The sequence below is a fragment of the Uloborus diversus genome, chromosome 4 (genome assembly GCF_026930045.1).
Source record: "Uloborus diversus isolate 005 chromosome 4, Udiv.v.3.1, whole genome shotgun sequence".
In the NCBI taxonomy this organism is placed as follows: Eukaryota; Metazoa; Arthropoda; class Arachnida; order Araneae; family Uloboridae; genus Uloborus; species Uloborus diversus.
In genome coordinates this window covers 43,390,669-43,410,788 of record NC_072734.1, presented here as the reverse complement: position 1 = coordinate 43,410,788, position 20,120 = coordinate 43,390,669, and the positions used below count along the sequence as shown (strand labels likewise).

At 31.5% G+C, this 20,120-nt stretch overlaps 1 protein-coding gene across 3 annotated transcripts in view; it reads right to left on the bottom strand.

The window, feature by feature from the left end:
* Positions 1-20,120, bottom strand: part of LOC129219624 (GRB10-interacting GYF protein 2-like) — an 85,835-nt gene that overhangs the window by 56,197 nt on the left and 9,518 nt on the right. For all 3 annotated transcript variants that reach the window (XM_054853881.1, XM_054853882.1, XM_054853883.1), the window contains 8 exons: positions 14,597-14,729; positions 9,242-9,270; positions 9,002-9,130; positions 8,525-8,632; positions 5,307-5,398; positions 5,050-5,112; positions 3,812-4,264; positions 1,210-1,312 (listed from right to left, as the gene is read on the bottom strand). In XM_054853881.1, the coding sequence (XP_054709856.1) occupies positions 1,210-1,312; positions 3,812-4,264; positions 5,050-5,112; positions 5,307-5,398; positions 8,525-8,632; positions 9,002-9,130; positions 9,242-9,270; positions 14,597-14,729 (1,110 nt within the window). The remainder of the gene's footprint in view (positions 1-1,209; positions 1,313-3,811; positions 4,265-5,049; positions 5,113-5,306; positions 5,399-8,524; positions 8,633-9,001; positions 9,131-9,241; positions 9,271-14,596; positions 14,730-20,120) is intronic.

Below are 20,120 nucleotides of genomic sequence, written 5' to 3'. Positions count from 1 at the left end.
TCTATTTCCCATTGTCTACAAATCAGATGAAATTAAAACTTTATAATGTGACATCTAATGCTATAAAACTTCCATATAATTAAACACTTAATACAAGCTGAATCATTGGACACCATAATTACAAAATGACATTATCAGTGTGACTAACCTTGGAGAAACAATTTAAGGAGCATTTTGAAATTTTGTGGAGCAGTTGGGTATATTTTATAAAAATCATTAAAAAACTAAACCCAAACTAGAACTTTTTGAGCTTTGATGGTCATTTTAATCACTAGCATAAAATGATTATTTTAAAATTGATAAAAAAGTTTTAAACACTATGTCATGATTTGAGAATATAGCATCTTTAATTTTCTATATTTACATGTCTGCCAAAGCAAAATAGCACAGTATGATTAAAATAAATTTGAATTTATTAAGATCTTCAAGAGCTATATCTTTGGTAAGACTGATAAGCATTAAAACTAGATTAGAAGACTGATGTTGGCTTAAATTAACTCGATGGAATAGGATAAACATTTCTGAATGGGCGTGGCAGTCTTCATTAAAAAAAATGAATAAATAAAGTATGCGAAGGGTTGGTCTACGAAAAGGTGTTGATGTCTAAGCAGTAGAATGGCAAAGCAGATAAAAATGAGTGTGACATAAGCCAATGCAATCGGACTTCAAAAGCTACATCTAACTATTACACCCATTGCACTCACCCGCTGTCACTCTTCAACATCCCCTTCCCCACTCCTATTTCACCCTCTTCAACAACAGCAAAAAGTTCCTAACTTCTTTCTACTCAAGAAAGAACATGTGCCTCAGCAAGAATCCTGATGGGAAGGACGGAGCAGAAGGGAGGTGAGGGGGTATTTGGGTGATCGTTAGAAAGTTGCAGTGAAATGGGCGTGGCAAAAGAATGAGCGTACAAATCTTCAGCAAAAAATAAAATACATACAAGGGTTGAAAACGATCATCGATCACTTGAAAATGAAAATGCTCTACGGGGCCGGGAAATGAAAAAAATACAAAAATCAGAAAATCACAGATGTGCGGAAGATTTTCACTCCTGGTTAACATCATAACCTTGGCTTTGATAAAATAAAAGTAACAGAAGAAAGTTGTTCATAAAAATCTTAAGTATAAATAGAAATTTAAGAAAACTCATTACTGCAAAATTTAAATCAATAATTAAACTTTAAAAAAATAAAAAAAATTAGTTACCTTGTACTTTTCCTTGTGGATCTTCATAAAACCATTTGATTTCTATTTCTTGATGTGAAGAATGACCACCCTCGGAAGTCTGAGATATGACACGCTGTTCCTCCTAAAAGCAAAAATACAAGAAACAAATCAGTGGGGATGTTCAAACACAGTATCCAAAAAAAGGGGTGGGAGTCCATAAGACGGTAACATTACAGCAAATACTAATACAAGAAAATATAAATCGCCAGTCCTGTTTAAATTTTCATTACATTAAGAAATATTATATTAAATTAAAGAGATAGCTATCAAGTTAATCAACTTTGAAATTAATTCAATGACATGTTTATTTGAGGCAAAAAGAGTACTAAATTGCAATTTTTTGACTCGCTAATATCTCCAACTATTTAGGAAATTTAAGATTTTCCCTTTTCTACTGTTTGTGGGGGTTCTCAGCACCCTCAAAATTAAAAGGTATTTGAGCACCCCCCCTCCCCCACCCCCAGAGTTGGGGGCTCCTGAAACAAATATAAGTTACATTTTCAACTCTAATAGATTACACCCCAGCAGAGTATCTGTGCTCCAGTATCTACTATTCTGAGTTAAAGAAAATAAATAATATATGCCAATATACAATATTTACAGGGTCAGAAAATTTTCCACTAGAGTTCATTTCCCTTTTTCTCTATAATGTATGACAAAATTTAAACCTCAGTAACCTCGTAAATATTTCCAATACTGAGAGTTAACTGCTTTTTTCTTCTTTTTTTGTTACTAAAGTCTAGGTGTTAATGTTTTTCTGCCTTGTATGGTATAAAAAAAGAAACAGAAAAATAGTTACAAAAAAGAAAAATAAAACTGGAGGTTTTATAACAGGAAATCCATAAATTAGCATGGTCAGGATAAACTGATAATCATCAAAAATTAGGTAAGGGTGTCAACAGAATTAATTACAGAATTATTAAATAATACCACTGTCGATTATTTTATTTCCAACACATACCCTTTGAACAATTTTATCTATTCCATGTAGTGTAAAAAGTGAGAAGGTCCAGTGGTGTAGCGGGGAAAAAGAAGAACAAGCCCTAAGACAGTGGTTTCCTAGCTTCTTATATATATGCCCCCTTTTTCATATGAAAATTATTCTCGCTTATCCTTCAACTTTTATAAGAATCTGATTTCATAAATGTTATCCTGGTGTTACAAATTAAGCTAAGAAACATTACTATATTTTATTTAAAGAAATGATCATTTCTAAAAAGAAATGAGATCCACTAACAGACCCTTCACAAAATTCTGAAAATCAAAGCTGGGTACTTCAGAAAAATAAGAAATTCAAAAATGAACCCTTCATGAAAATCAGAGATAAAAACTTTAAATTTCCAAATTTAATTTAGTTGATTAAGTCACCTATTTCAATCTGATATATTTCTAGATTTCAAATTTCAATTATTATTTGTACAAATATTTCAGTTTAAATTTTCTCCAAGACTTAATAAGGGTTAATAGTCTTCACATATTTGAAGAGTGCCTTATTATTAATTTAGGAAAGTGTTAAGTAATTGTAGTAACGAACAAGCACTTTTTTTGTACTTGATCACTTTTATATATTCATTTATTATTTTGGGTAAAATTTTTAATATGGTTTTTGATAGAATTATGAAAAATATAGTCTAGCAAAGAAAATAACTCATTGTATTGCTTTTAAAACAATATCTATCAAAACTTAAGAGAAATTCAGAATTGAATTTCATGTAAATATTCTAGGTTGCAAAAAAGTGACTAGGTTTGTCACAGTATAGAAGTTTAGTTTCAAAACCCAATTTATACGATTTATAGTTTATTTTCTTGTTTGAAGTATTATACAGAAATATTATTCTTTCACAAAATTCTGCAAAACCATAAGTTAGCAATTATTAAGCATTGAAAACTCTTGTTGTGCAACAAAAGTCTCTGAATGTTGTGATGGAATGACCCAATACTAAAATGCTTTCAACTGACTGAGCAAAGGCAGAATAATAAAAAACTGATCAATACAAAGTTTTTTTGAGCAATCACGATTGCTTATTGTCCTCACTTGACTGTCTTTGGCGTCTGGTTCCTTTTTCAGCTTGGACTAGCAGCACCACCATCCACCATCCTCTGCAGGCGCGGCTCCTCCGGTCCCGAGCTATCTGCTTTCCTGGTCGGAGGCGTCCATGTCCTACACACAGGCACTCACTCACACATATGCACACAAACGACTTCACACACATACACTCACACATATACACACAAACGACTTCACACACATACACTCACACACGCCTACGTGCATACACACACCCAAGCCTACAGACACACATAACTATGCACACGTATCCGCCCAGGAGGAGGGGCAGGAGCCGTTTCTAGAAACAATAACTCCATTGAGTATTCACGAGTCCTGTCGCAACTCGTGATAGCGAAACACATAATTTGAATTCAAAATTTCAGAATTCAAATTAATTTTTTTTTTTTTTTTTTGAACCAATTGTTTGAAAACAGATTGGATGAATTATTTTCTGGAAAACATTTGTGCATATATATCATTTTTGTTTTGAAAGTAAAATGTTACTTTTTAATAACTTCACTGATAACTTACCTCTTCTGTCCATTGAGCAACCATATTTTCTGTTGCCTTTTTATGATGGGCAAAAGCATCTTCTTCCGTAGTCACAGAACAAGCAGATGCTTCTGAAGCTCTTGCGTTTGTTAAAATTGCATTTTTGTCTATTGTACTTTTCACAATATCAGGCACATTTGGCAAGTTAACAGGTTTATAATCAGTTTGTTTTATAACATTATGACATTGTTCTGATATAGCACATTGTTTTATCACATTTTGTTGTTGAACATCTACAGTTGAACTAACTGTATGGGGTTCATAGTCACTTTTACAAGGTTCAGAAACATGCTGAGGTGAATGCTTCTCTCCAACAAATTCTTCACCGACGTTAGATGCTTTGGATTTTGCCGACTTCTTTTTCACCGAAGGTGAGCTTGGAGAATTTTTTAGAGACTTCTTTGGCACTTCAGATTTTGCTTCTGGGCTAGCCTGAAAAAGTGTATTACTTACCACTTTTCACATTGAAAAATGTACCAAAATTTTTATATTGAAATTTAGCTGAAGTTGTAGTAAACTCAAGTAATAAAAGATGAAACTTTGGATATAATGCAGTAAAATTTCCGTTAAAATTCCATAAAGAAGGATGGCAGAGCTTTTTAAACAAAATTTTGCTATTTTGCACGTGTATTTTTGGGAACACATTCTGATTCAAGAATAGATTAACTTACTTCTGTAACAAAAGGAAAATTTGCTGAGATGTGAGTGGGAAAATTAAGCCAACGCTAATTTTTAATGACAACACTTATGAACTTTCTGCCATCAACATGGTGTCACTAGCAGACACTCTATCACTCACAGCATTATAAGTTAAATTATTATTTTTCTTACCGGCAAAAATTGTGCAGAAATGCATGATTTGAAATCTAGTTTTTGTGTGCTTCATTAATAAATCTTTTTTATACATAAAAAAAACAGTTTGCTACTTTGATGACTTTTATTTCGTGAAGAAATATCTCATTATAAAGTTTTAAACATCCAAAACATCAATTTATAAAAGTGTTTTTTTCACTAGGACTTTTGATGGTTTAAGACTATATTTTCTTTAGCTAAGAAAAGTCATACTATTTAAATTTTCAGTTAGATTAGTGTAGTACCTACAAGGCAGATCTGAACTGTATCTATGTCGAATAATTAGAAAAAGTATCAATACCAGTTAATTATTAAACAATTATACAAATAACATTTTTGAGAATAATTTATTTTAAAAATATTACTTTAAGAGTCCCTTCATCAGCATCATCTGAAGCATATATTTCATCTAAACTACATTCAGCTGCCTGGAATGCAATGTAATTCAAAATGTAATTAATTTCTTGCACAAATTAAAACAAATAATACAATTGGGAAAATTAAAAGCATAATGCTTATAAAATGACTAATATTTTTTATAAAAATTTTTAGCTAAATATTCTCCAAGTTTCTGTAGTTTCCTTTAAATTATTTCCAAAAGAAAAAGTTGAAATCAACAAACCTTAGTTTCTAAAAACGCCCCACTGGAATCGAAAGTACCAACAATATCGGGTTCATTATCTTCTTCAACACTCCATTCCGGTAAATGATTACCTGCATTTAAAAAAATTCCATTAATCTCTTTTTATACAAATTCGTAGAAGAATGTCATGCACAGAATAACTCCACACAAGATTTATCAAATTAATAATATGAAAGGTAAAATTATAGATGAAAATTTTAAAACTGATACAAGGGCGCCCATATAGGGGGTAAGGTGGCACAAGCTATCCCCCCCTCCTGGAAATGAGAATGTCCTTGCTTTTAGTGCTTTTTTCTTTGCAAAAATGTATAACATTTTCTTTTCCAGCCATTAATGAATAAGTTATTAAAAAATGTCAAATCTTAATACCTTTAATATGTACTGAAATCGCTTTCATGGGGAAAATATTCTACTAAACCATGCGGAAAATTTTTGAGGCCCCCCCCCCTTAAAATTTTGCATATGAGCGAGCCCCTTGAACTGATACTATATAAATGACTGTAACTACACTTGTCATTTAAACTCTACTCATTTTGCAATACGGCCAAATGAAGAGCTGTCATAGCTATCAGTGAGAATTCGACTGTAATTAACATGTTTTTCCTAGCTTTTTAGTAAGGGCTGTTCCATTTTAGTCACTCTGAACAGCAGATACTCTCAACAATATCCACAAAGGGGCAATTTGGCTGGAACAAAATGAAAATCCCTGCATTGAGAAAATACTTTAACTATTAGTAAGCATTATAATTAGAACAAAAAAAGACCCCTCTCATTTGAAGAAAAAACAATATAATTAAAATACGAATTAACAGAAAAAAAAAAACCTCCCATACTCAGAAGAGAAAGGGTTTCAATTATTTACAGGGTGGCGACAGGAACTGGAAAAAAAAGTTCCCTGACTTTTCCCTGATTAAGTTCACTAAATTTCCCTGATTTACGTTACAATGATAATGGTTTCCTTTCTTTGCCCTACCTGAAAAGCATTGCATATTAAATAAAATGCAGTGTTTAGCACGGTTTAAGCTATTAATTAAAAATATATTTTGAAAATATGCTCCTTTTTTTTTTTGGTAAAAATAGTATAATAAGTTATTGACAGAAAAATATTTTAATAAATCTAAAACAAATACTTTACTTCCGGAACCAGTTAACATAAGAATTATAAGAAATTATTAAAGCCACTCTTAGAGACATATCTAATCATGATAAAACTAAGAAATTTAAATGGAAATAATACTGAATTGAATTTTTAAGCAGAAGAATTGTTGCTGCAAGAATAACAAGTGACAGTTAAAGTATAGAAGCAATGTAGCTTTACTTACATAAAAAATACTGCCGTGTGCAGGTAAACGGCTGAAATAAGTTTTCCAGATATTTGAAGAAATGTGGTGGACTCAGTACTAACAATAGGAAAATGTTGGAATAAGACGTTTTTTCGCCAAACTTTTTCACCGGAAACCAAATAAGCGAGTAGGCATAGTAAAGATAACGTACAATAGACAATAAAAATGCAAGAAAAATGAAAAATGTGCAGTTACTGCTCTTTACTTACACACGGCAGAATAGACATATTTATGTAAAACAAATTGAAATCTTGCAACAAAATAATAAAAATATTACTTATGTACACAACTCAATTTCAAATGATTTCATTAGTTGTCAAAAAAAATATCTTAAGATTACTTTAGTAACAAACAATATTGAAATTCAAAAACAATTATTAATTTCGAAATGTATATATATGCATATGGATTTAAATTAAAAGTTTTAAAGTCTGAAAAAAAAAAAACCTTCATGTAATTTGAAGCGACAGCGAATAATACCATGGGGAAAAAACAAATCTGATTTTCAGTAAAAATTTAATTTTAGCAATTAAATTAAAAATGCCAAATGATAACTTTTAAGACTTTTTCAGCATTAATTTAAAAAACAAAAATTTTTTCTTGAAATCGTGATAACAGTATGCTAATTACTTCAAGACAATGAGTAAAGGCAAGGGAGCAAAGTATTAATGACGGCTTCCTCTTTGCCTGTAGGGTTGTTTATTTTATGTAGCTTGGAATGTTTGGAAGGAAAATTCAAGTAAGGTAAAATAAACAACTTTATGGATACAGAAGCAACCTTAGGAAGCTCATAATAAGATTGAATACTTTTACCTTGAGGAAAAAAGATGCACAAATATGCGGCACTATATAATCGCATCTCATTAATTTTACATTTTTAAAACAAATAATTGGCGGAAAATTCGTAAGGAATCTAAGTACTTCATTTTGAAGAAAAAATATTTTTTTTTCTTCATTTGATTAATTTTCCCTGAATTTTTGTTATTTTTTCAAAATTCCCTGATATTTCCTTGATTTTTCCCTGAGAGATAAAGTTCCTTCACTTTTTCCTGATCTCCCTGATCTGTCGCCACCCTGTATTTAGCATACCCTTATTTAAATAACAACAAAATTTTGCACAATTTGATCCTATATGAGATCCGTTGCTACAACCTACAATGCAATAAATAAGCCCTTTTTTAAGAACTGAAACTGAACTAAACGTTAGAAGAGATTTGAAAAAGCTCTAAAATAATGATCAGAACCAGTAGCACATACTTTTGTCAGATTGACATAAACAAACCCTGCAGCAAAAGCAACATGTGTGAAATCTCAGCTCTTACGAACCAGCACAGGATTTCTGCAACTGTAGCTCCATGTTGGGAGAAAAAACAACTTACCGGATAAAACCAACTTAAGATTTCCATTATTGTGTTGCCTTTTTTCTATGTCTCATTGTCCAATGTTAAAGACTATGGGGACCACTAATAACTTCTCGTTTCAGCAATTGCCTCCCCCCCCCCCCCTAGTCATGCCAAGAGTTTAAAGACGATACTGCAAATATTATTTTATGTGCCATATACATAAGGGCAAATCCTGTAATTAGCAGTTAACTTAATCTTTTGCATTTCCCCATAGAAACTATAGAGAAGTACTGAAGCCTTAGGCATCTGCTTTTAAAGCGTGATTTTTTAAAAAAATTCTCGTATTTTTATTCTTAACCTCAAAGAAGTTTAATAATGACGATAAAAGAGCTCCATAAAACTGAAGATCAAATTAAGTAGAGTAAAAATAATTTATAATATCTTTAACATATTTTGACTAAAGGAGTCCACATGGCATATGGCTGCCCTTCTTAAGAACGACTCAAAATACCTTTTTGATGAGAACCACTGCGAGCACCGGCACCTCGATTTGAAGAAACCCTCTCAAAACCTTCACGCTTATCCTTGTCTGAAGAACTTCGCCAAGAACCTCTTCCTCCTTAAAATTATAATTACACATTAAAATAACAAAGAAAAAAAACAAAGGAAATGAAAATGTTAATTTATATGTAAGTAGAAACAAAAATAACATTTTCTATACTTATTCCACTAAAAAAGGAAAAAAAACTGGGTATTTAGACTTATTGAAAGCAGGTGCTTTTAGTAAAGACTCTAATTATAAAAAACATATTTCTAATCTGGTTACCAAAATAAACACATCTTCCAACTCACTTGCATAAAAGCACTTGCACTTTGAAATTTAATTTGATAATCAAAATGTAGAATAGTTAAGGAAATGTTTAATAAAAAAAAAAGATGATCAGGCAAAAAAGAGCACATGCTTGCAAATGAAAACTAAAGCACTAACCTGATTTATCAGATGAAGAACGAGGATTTGATGTCCGCCAATCCCCATCTTCATCTTTCTCAAATTTCCTCCAATACTCATTATTACCACGAGAAGGATCTTTAGTTGTAATTTCTTCACTGCCTCGACCTAATAAAAAAGACAACGTTGAATTTTCTGACGAAAATCTTTACGTAAATGCAAGTTCTTAACAAATAAAATGCCAAAGAAAATTAAGAGTATATGTATATAAGCACATACCTGAAAATGTTCGATCAAACCGACGGTCCCTGCAACATAAAACATAAAAATGCAATATAAAGATGAAAAAATAATATACAACTATGTCAAAATAATGCTTTGATTTTCTCTTTGGGTGTGATAAAAAAAGGTTTTTGATTTACAGCCGACATCATTATAAAATCAACAAAATTTGAAACAGATAAAAGTTGGACAGATGAATATGATGTTTTCACTATAGATGGAATTTTTAAAAGAAGTTGCCCCTTAACCTTAACGGGAATACCTTTCACCATAAATTTTACACTTGAACCTGGATTAAACTGGGTAAAAAAGTTGAGGTCTGTACGTCTATTTACCAATCTAGGCACAAATAATCTGTAATCCTATCCCCACAGATAGTGATCTAAATTATAAGTGATTGGGCACATCGCTAATTTTGCTGCTTTACTGTGCATTGCTTTAGTGTGTAGCATCTCACGATGGAGGCTGGGATGTGGCTATTTGCAAATTTTTAAAAAATCGTGTAATTATGATACATTCCTCTAATCGAAATACAGCTATTCCGAGAAAATTTTGCAAGAGTCGTTAAGATTTTTCTAGAAAATCATATGCTGTAGTAAATAACTATCTACTCGTAATAAAAACGAATCTATTATTTATTAATGATTTCATTTTAGTTCTTAAATATATACAGAACATTTTAGTGCCAGAAAATTGGTTATATCACGCTACGGGAAATTTTTGACAGCCTTTTAACTGTTAGTATTTTGCGTTGTATTTGGAGGAATAATTCAAACTTCATTGTCCCTAAAACATCATTGTGTAACGTTTGTGAACATTTCAAACAACTCTGAACCTCATCTCAGAATACTTTGCATCTCTTTCACATAACCCGGGTAAGATTCAATGAACCTATATCTGCGGTTTCTAATGTTAAGCGCCATGTCTACTATTGCCAAAAATTGTAACACTAAAAGGCAGGTGCGGTCTCACAGATAACTTCTAAGAACGCTATGAAATTTAATCCAGATGCACTTGCCTAAAGATACCGATAAGCAAGGGGGGTGTTCAAGGTCACAAAACAAAAAGCTATTGGAAAAAAACCTTTCAATCGGACTGAAAATGGAATTTGGGTGTTCGGATGAACTTTCGAGCGGTCTGTGAGACCGCACCTCCCCTGTTGAGGGTTAATTTATCTGCAAATTTTTAAGATGATCAGTGTTTAATATGGATATTATACACAATTTTCAACCAATACACATATCTACAGCAAATGTATCTGCACAGCATCAAATGTATCTACGCACAGCCTGCAGGCATGCGTCTATATTATTTAGCTATGGCCATAAGATCAATCTTCTCATGGGCCAGAAAATGTAGTTTTCAAATGAAAAATTTTCCACAGTTGAAACTTATTGGGGGTAGGAATAAAAATACAGTTGCGTTGATGCATTGAAATCAGGGGAAAAAAAATTATCCTTATATAGAAAATCACAGTATCATATGAAAGGCTTGTGGCAAGAATGATATGCCACATGATGTGAATTTTTCAGTAGACCAATTTCCAACGCAAAAAAAAAAAAAAAAATGTAGAATTTTTAAAGGAATTAAACATTCTATATTCTGCAATACTAAAACCAGATAGAGTTTTCTCTAAATGACATAGTCCACTGTCATGTTAATTTCAATTTTTGTTAATGAGAAACAAAACTTTTGATCGAAAAGTCACTGCTAGTGGCTTGTCACATTTCTGCTCCAAACCTTTCATATACTTTATTTCTCAAAGGTTTTTTTTTTGGGGGGGGGGGGGGGGTACACCAGAACTTTCTTAACACTTCATCAAACTTCAAAAGCAAGTCATAATTTTAAAGATTATTCAAAATCACATTTTGGCTATAAAAAGGGTTTTTTTTTTTTTTTTTAACTTAAAAACTGGGTTTTTGAAAAATCTTCTGTCGAGGGCAAATGTTTTGCATGGGGCACAGGTAGTATTCTATAATTCTAAAACAATTGTAAATATTACCCTTTTCACTAGATTATAAGATACTACTCTGCCAACATTTTCCTTTGCGTTATACAGTACAATTCTAGAAGATTGATCTGAGTGGATTTTGTTTCACACAGTAAAAAATACAATCTATCAACTGCCAAAAATGTGTGAGGGGAAAAAAAACAAATTGCCAAAACTTTTAAGCAAAATCAGCATTTATATAAGATTGTCTCCTTTTTCATGAAAACCACCCAACACCTTCTAGTCAGATTATTAGTATTTTATTCAAAGTCATAAGAAAGTTCAGTGTGTCTAGTGATGTGGATCGGATAAATACCCAGCGGGTAGGTAAATATTTTTTGGGTATTTACCTGGGTATTTACCCAAGGCCTGGGCAAATACCCAAAAACTGGGTATTTTGCAAAAAAAAAGCAAAAAGTGAATGGGATTTTTTTTTTAAATCTAAATATGAAATAATTGGTAAAACTGATACATACATATATACTACATAGTTTATAATATTTTTTTTTGAAAGACTCGATGAAATTATGAAAAGAAACATATCGTGAACCAAAGAATCTTTCTTTTCAATATCATAATTGGAGAAGTATAAGCAATTCAATTATGAACTTCAGGATTTCAAAATCACAATCTAGGTTAGTCATATCCAAAATGAGAGAAAAAAAAAGTAAGCATGAGGGAAGTTTGGAAGAATAAACTGAGAAGTTATTAAGACTATGAGATGTTATTTATTTTATTGCTGTTTAATTGATAACGTGGTAAATATAGAAACAGTTTTCACATTAATAAGCAAAAAATAAATAAAAAAAAATAATAAAAATATTGTTTTCTGTTGCCTTCCTCATTTGCATTTGCTCCGGTACTTCATGATGAAAATTTATCAAACTATTTTTATTGACATTTCGTTACATTTAAATGTCATGCAGGCACATATTACTGGGTAAAAATTGATGTTTGCTTTTTTTTTTGTAACCAGTTAAGCTTTTCACTTTTTGTAGAATGGCTTCTTATATTTGAAATTTGGCTATCAACATTGATTAGGCATATCCAGCACATTTAATGTGAATATCACATTAGATTGCTAAGTTGTTTCACACAATAATTCTTTAAATATGCAATCAAAATACAATTTTTGAGCAAAAATTTGTTATTTTGTATGTGGTTGGTTATACATAGTGGAATACATACAGAAAAGTATTTTAGTTGAATATACATTTTTAAAATAAATACCCAGGTAAATACCTATTTTGGGTATTTACCCCTAAAAATAAATGCTGGGAATTTTACATCACTAAGTGTGTCATAAAAATTTTATGACTTTTACTATTGGGAACTTGTTGCAGGGCTCATAGTAAGTGGACGAAAATATATAGGAGTTTAAAAGGAAAAATACAGGAGTTTGATAGCAAAATATATAGGAGTTTGATAGCAAAATATATAGGAGTTTAACAGCAAAATACATAGGAGTTTAAAAGGAAAAAATATAGAAGTTTGATAGCAAAATATATAGGAGTTTAAGGGAAAAAGATAGGAGTTTAGTAGGAAAATATATGGCAATTTCGAAAAAGTATAGCATCTAGTATGTTTGGAGCACTGTACCAAAACACCCACACACACACACACACACACACACACACACAGAGTGCCAATATCAATACAATTCTACAATGCATAAAGTCATAATGCAATGTGAAGAGTCTCAGATGTGAGAGCAAATGAATCTTTGTACCCATGGTCGCTTATATGAATCAAATTTGTTTAAGAGAATTTTGATTCAATTAAGCAAAATTATGAGTGCATGTTCTTCACTTTTTTTTAAACGTGAAAAAAATTCTACATACAATTTCAGAGAACTTTATTAAACTTTTGGTCAAATTAGATATCTTTAGAAATATACAGCAAACTAAAAATATCCATTCTCTGATTATTTAAATAATTTTATCACAAAACAGTATGAAAAAGCAATTACAAAATTCAGATTTCGTCTTATGTGCTTCGAAAAACGCACTTCTTTTTGATTGCTAAAACTAGGTAAAAATTAATTTGGACATTCTTTTTTCAATGTCCAATCTACCTTTAGTCCTTGGTATTGGTACCTTATAGTTTTAATGCTAACACTATAACAATGAAAAGTCCCGTCGACTTCATGTCTCTCTCGTCTCGCTGGTTTTGTTGGACATATCATGAGAAAATCGTTACAAAAAGTGTGCAACACTCTGCCTCACCTTCGTTTCACTATTTACAGAAAAAAAATATTTTACTAAAGGAAGGTAAAGAAAAAACGACTGCACTAAGGCATCACGTTTGTGGGGGAGAGAGAAATGGTCAGTCTCATACGCTTGATTCATTTGAGCGGCATGTTCGATTAGAATATTCTGCAATTTTTTAATGTTAAAACTGGGTTTTGTTTCGTTTTTGAGGAATATATTCATTAAAGTGGCTGATACAATTACCTGGCACTCACTGTAACGGCATTATCCATAACTCACAGTTAATGTGCATACATATATATGTAAACACATGTATAAAGGGTAAATTTGACCTAATCTGCCAAACAAAAGGGAGTGTTAGAAGAGCCCTAGAGGTGCATAGAACCATCCATTATCCTCTTCAATTTGTAACTGTAACTGATTAGATAGAAAAAAAAAGCCAAAAAAATAAATTAATTAATAAATAAAAACAAATTTCTGAGATGAAGACCGATTTTTGAAAATCTTGGAAAATCTACACACAAAATAAGTTCATGTTTGAAAAAAGCAGACGAAATCCTATAAAAATGACACTTTTTTCATCAAAATAGTAACATTTTTCAGAGAGCTACAAGCTTTGAAACATCTGAAGTACTCAAAGTTGAATTGGTACCAAAATCTGAACACAGCATTTTCAAAAAAAATCGTTTAAGCTATAACCGGTCATTTGAACTACATGTAAGATTATATGTACAAAATTAAACGATTTCAAAATCTTTACAGCTGCACACTTAAACTTAGCATGTTATAATATTAAAATTACAAAATAAAATCATTTAAAGAAAAATAATTAATTGAAAACAAGTAAAAAGTTGCAAGTAAAGCCATCTATATTTTGCATGTTTCATAAAAATAATCAAACAGAAGTTTAGAACATATGCCAACATTAAAGATGTAAGAGTGCACATTGCAGGGGGAAAAGAAGAAAAAAAATGAATCAAATGTTTTTGCGTGTTTTGGTAACATTTAACAATTTAACATCCAACAAAAAAAATATAGGAGTTAGTGAGAAAATATAGGAGAATATCTGAAAATATAGGAAATATAGGAGGACTATGAGCCCTGTTGTTGCAATTTATGAAGATTTACTATATGTTTAAATGAATGTTTTACCTGTCATCCCATCTCTGATCTTTTTCACTTGCACTTTGGCTTCTCTCTATGGGTTTAGGACGAGAGAAGCTTGTAGAAGGTCCTTCCTCCGTATCTTCATAGGTCAGACCCCGTTGATAATACCCACCGCGACCTATTGGTACATAATGAAAGAAAATATTTTAAACTTATAACTTCTCAGCATTGTTTCAACTTAGTAATAAATGTGGAATGTACAAAGAAATATTTTTTTAAATAAGTTCATCCAGACAATTTTTAACGTATTCATGAGGATTACCAATACCATTGTCCTTTCATGTGTCAAGCATGGGCGCCCATATGAAAAAGTTTAAGGGGGGATGGGCTCAGATATTTTCTCCATGGTTTAGCAGGATATTTTCCTTATGAAAACTGATTTCAGTACAGATTCAGTACAGACACCCATGGTGTCAATCTCTATCCTTATTTTAATTTAAGTTTATACTGTGACTTATTCTTAATTTCTTACACATCCTGTTAACTTTTGGATTTTACTGATGTCATGTAACATTTGCATGCTGAGTTGTGAAACAGATTTTTTTCCCCAAAATAACTTAGCTTTATTAAAGTCTTTCTTTTCTTATCTTTTCTTCTTTATATAATTATCATATTATTAATAATCTGATCTTCCAGATACAAATCAAAAATCCTTAACAAACAGATAAATTATTCTTGGCTGTATTTATAATACAACTAGTTAGTAACATACAAAGTTCAATGTGTAACTGGTTGTTTACCATTGATTTTTGCATCGAAAAATGTGCATGCAACACTGTTTCAACAGTACTTTAAAAAGTGGAAGAAATGTGTATACCTATTAGAATCAATCAAATAAGATCATTTATTGTAATTCCTTGTTTAAGAATAATCATTTAAGTAAAAGGTGAGATAAAGGAAAATATATTTTCTGTATTAGTTTGTACAAATGATTTGAACCAGGCAAATGCTTAGCATGTCTAATACCTATAAAAAGTTAAACAAGACTATGTTTATATTCAGTAACTTACCTACAATTAGCCAGGGCTGTAGCAGAAATACATGAAATAACTGCCAGCTCAGTCATTTTCAGCCGAGGACTGCAGTTCCGTGCTTATTAGCACTCATCAGCCCGGCATAGGAAAGTGACTGAGCTGGAAAACCTCTTATGGAAGCCAAGAGGGCCAAACAAACTGGTAGCTAATTTAGAATTAGCTCAGACCAAACGAGTAATTTACTGAATATACCATGCCTTGCCATCAATTTTCGAGTTGAACCGAACCATTGCTTGGGTCACTCATCTGGTCTGTGCTAATTCTACATTAGCTACCAGTTTGTTTGGCCCTCTTGGCTTCCATAAGAGGTTTTCCATCTCCAGCTCAGTCACTTTCCTATGCCGGGCGGATGAGTGCTAATAAGCACGAAACTGCAGTTCTCGGCTGGAAATGACTGAGCTGGCAGTGTATTTCATGTAAGACTATGTTTCTAAATCATGCCTAAATATGCCCAGAAATTGCATATGGGACAAATAAAAACTCTTTTATTTTTTATTTTAATTTAAAGGAGGATAGATTTTTGGATGGATATTAAGGGTCAGAGGAAATAAGAATACCTGTCCATCTTCAAATTACAGTAAACAATTTTCTGTAATTTAATTATTTTGGTAGTACCAAATATGCCATTTAATGTGAATTTCAAAAATATAGTTCATTTTTAATCAACATGATTTTGACCTTAAACTAGTTTTATGCTAGTGGACAATTTATCATAATTTGCTTAGAAATATGTTTTTTGTTTAAAAAAAGATACATAACTGAAACAAGTGTTCAATTTTCTACTACATCAAACTCTTTAAGAGTGATATTTTACCCAGGTTTTTTTTTTTTTTTTTTTTTTTTAACCAGGTTCTTTGGTTTAAACAGGGTTTATTTGGTTTTTATAACTATGTGTAAGAAAAACAACTTTTTTTTAGGAAAATCATGAAGATCTTATGAATCAATTGCCAAGGAGTGTTTAATATTCATATTTGTACCTAATTCCTTTGCAATTAATTAAATAATTAAGAGTAAATCTTGTAATTTCATTTCCTCATACTTAGGGATTTCTATAGGAGAATATTGTTTGAAAATCTTTAGCTATTATAAAAAATACAATACGTAAATGGTTCTTGGTGTAAATAATCAAAGAAATAATTTACTGTGAACGTTCAGACATTATTAATTACAAATAGCCAAGAATAATTTCTTGTAAATTAATTTCCTTATAATCATAGCTCTCTACTATAATAAAAAAATAAAATTAAACTTGGACATTCTTAAACACAGAAAATATTTTGCAGTATCTACAAAAATGAATCATAAGTCTGATGTACATTAAACAACTTTAAAAATCAAAAGATCAATGCATATTTTGTTTAAAGATTTATAGAAACAGGACAAGTAGGTTTTAAGAAAAACATTATGATTTCCATTGAAGACATTATTTGTTCATTTATTATTGCAATTATTGTATATATTATATCATTGTTGCAAGGATAAAAAATTTTCGTGAAAGAATTAAAAATCATTTTAATTAAAAGCCTCAGCATGAATATACTCTTTTAAAATATCTTAATAATGAAGACTGTCATAAAAATTAATGTTTATTGATTTTTCCACCATTCATACATGAGACTTCTTTTCTTATGTTGGGATCAAAAAAGTTCTTTAAAAGGTGAAAGTTTGGCATTTATTTTTTATTTTTTTTTTTAATTAGAGCAGAGTTACATGGGCATTTTCTGCTTTCCTAATTTTATATATTTTCTTTTCTTGCTCTGACTGCATCGTATATCGGAGATGCAAAGAGTGTGCTGGTGTAAGCACAATTTTATGCCAACTCTAAGTGTTCTCGGACTTCTTTAATTTTTTTTTTCTCTTGTCATTTCAATACTCTAGTGTTAAGATACTTTTACACTACTATGACTACTTTTGAAATGCATAGGACTGAAAAATAATGATAATTAAATAATCATAAAAGAGTTACTTGGAATTTTTTCCAATGTAATTTTAGAAAAACTTAGTTGGTCTGCCTTGTTTATTTATGCACCTAAAAGGAAAGCTGCATAAACTGTTTTAAAATTTATTAGACTAGTAATTTATCTATAAAACTTTGCTAGTTACTTTGCATTATTTAGATTTTACACCTTGCAATAATATATAAAATTTATGAAAACATTTGGGGGAAAACAATGAAATTTTTGAAAAAAAAAAAAAAAACACATGTTTTTTTTTTTTAAAAATACCACTTGGTTTGAACCAGCGTGGTTTAAACCAAACAATCCTGATTTTACCTAACTAAATGATTACCTTAATGAAAAATTGAACTTGCCTTATGCGCCCTTGCCAGGCACCTGAAATGTGTTACCGCAGTGTTTGAAAACATGGGTGGTTCACCAGTCCAAGATCACTAAAACTTGATTTGGACTACTATGAAATAAAATTCAATAATCTGTGGGACCAGTGTTTTTAAAGTCAATTGAACCATTTTATAGTACTAACATGTTATAACTGTTACTATAATTGATTTTTGTCTTGTATATATTCAGCAATTTTGTACATCTAGATTTCGTAATTTAAGAGAGTTAAATTGAAGTTACCAGTTAAAACAATTACATTTTGTGAATTTCACAAAAAATGCAAGCAAAAACATCTTTAACGCTTATGTGGAAACATTTCATGTTAAACTTGGAGTCAATCAGTCATTGTCTGTGGACCAATACCTTCATACTTATTGGTATGAAATATTAGTAATTTGTGAATAAAATATGACAACGTATATAAAATACAAATTCAAAATGAAAAAAGGTTAAAAAACCAGCAAACAGCTGTTTCGGCACTCTAAAATACAAGTGCCATCATCAGTGCAATTAAAAACGAAGACAGGTTCAACCCGACTAAAACACAGTCGAGGCGAACATTGGAATGAGAGACGAGTTGTAAAAGATATGAGAGCAGTACCGGAAACGATGACGTCAAGGTTACGTCAGAACTACAGAGGACAGTTGCACTCAGGAGAAAACGTCACGGACAAAAAATAAATCAAATAACAGACTTCCAAACATTAGGAAAAGGGGGAGTGCTAGACAAATCATTGACGATTAAATTAGCATTTTTCCATATGTAATATGACTCCCAAAAATCTAAATCATGGATGGACGAACACTCGTGAATAACTTTGGCGGAAGAAAAAATAAAATTATGGCCACAAGACCAACAATGTTGAGCAATAGAGGAGCGTTTGAGATCCTGTTTTTTGACTTAATTTTCGTGTTCTTTTATCCGGAATTTGAGGGATCGTCGAGTCTGCCCAATGTAGGCCAATTTGCACTGGCAGGAAACACTATAAATGCCCCATTTGTCAAGGTTCTGAACTGGGTGTTTAAGCTGTGAAAATTTTAATTTATTAACAGGAGAAAAAGTGACGGAAAAATGAAACTTTTTTAAGATTTTGGCAATTTGTAGACTGATTTTAGGAAAAAAGGGTAACACAACGGAACTCAAATAGTTCACAGGAGCAAGTGTTTGATTTTTGTTAGCTGAGCTACATAGCTTCTTATAAATGGTATCAATAATATCTGATGTGAATCCCCGATCAACCGCAATACCTCGTAGGTAATTCAGTTCTGATGAAAGTAAATTGGAATTTGAACAAATGGCTAAAGCCTTAAATTATTTAAAATTATACAATTTGATTTTTACGTCAGGTACGTTGACGACATTTTTGTGCTTTTGGACTCGTCGGTCAGTGACCTTGATAACCTTTTATCCATCCTAAATACTATTGACCCACATATTCAATTTACTGTTGAATTGGAATCTGGAAATCATATTTCTTTTCTTGATGTGTCCATCACTCGTCATAACAATATATTTACAACTACTGTTTTCCGTAAACCCTTTGCTGTTTCTCTTCCCCCCCACAAGTTATCCGTTCACCCTCCTAAACAAAAATTGGCTGCTTTCAGATCTTTTATTTACCGTGCTTTAGCCATTTGTTCAAATTCCAATTTACTTTCATCAGAACTGAATTACCTACGAGGTATTGCGGTTGATCGGGGATTCACATCAGATATTATTGATACCATTTATAAGAAGCTATGTAGCTCAGCTAACAAAAATCAAACACTTGCTCCTGTGAACTATTCGAGTTCCGTTGTCTTACCCTTTTTTCCTAAAATCAGTCTACAAATTGCCAAAATCTTAAAAAAGTTTCATTTTTCCGTCACTTTTTCTCCTGTTAATAAATTAAAATTTTCACAGCTTAAACACCCAGTTCAGAACCTTGACAAATGGGGCATTTATAGTGTTTCCTGCCAGTGCAAATTGGCCTACATTGGGCAGACTCGACGATCCCTCAAATTCCGGATAAAAGAACACGAAAATTAAGTCAAAAAACAAGATCTCAAACGCTCCTCTATTGCTCAACATTGTTGGTTTTGTGGCCATAATTTTATTTTTTCTTCCGCCAAAGTTATTCACGAGTGTTCGTCCAT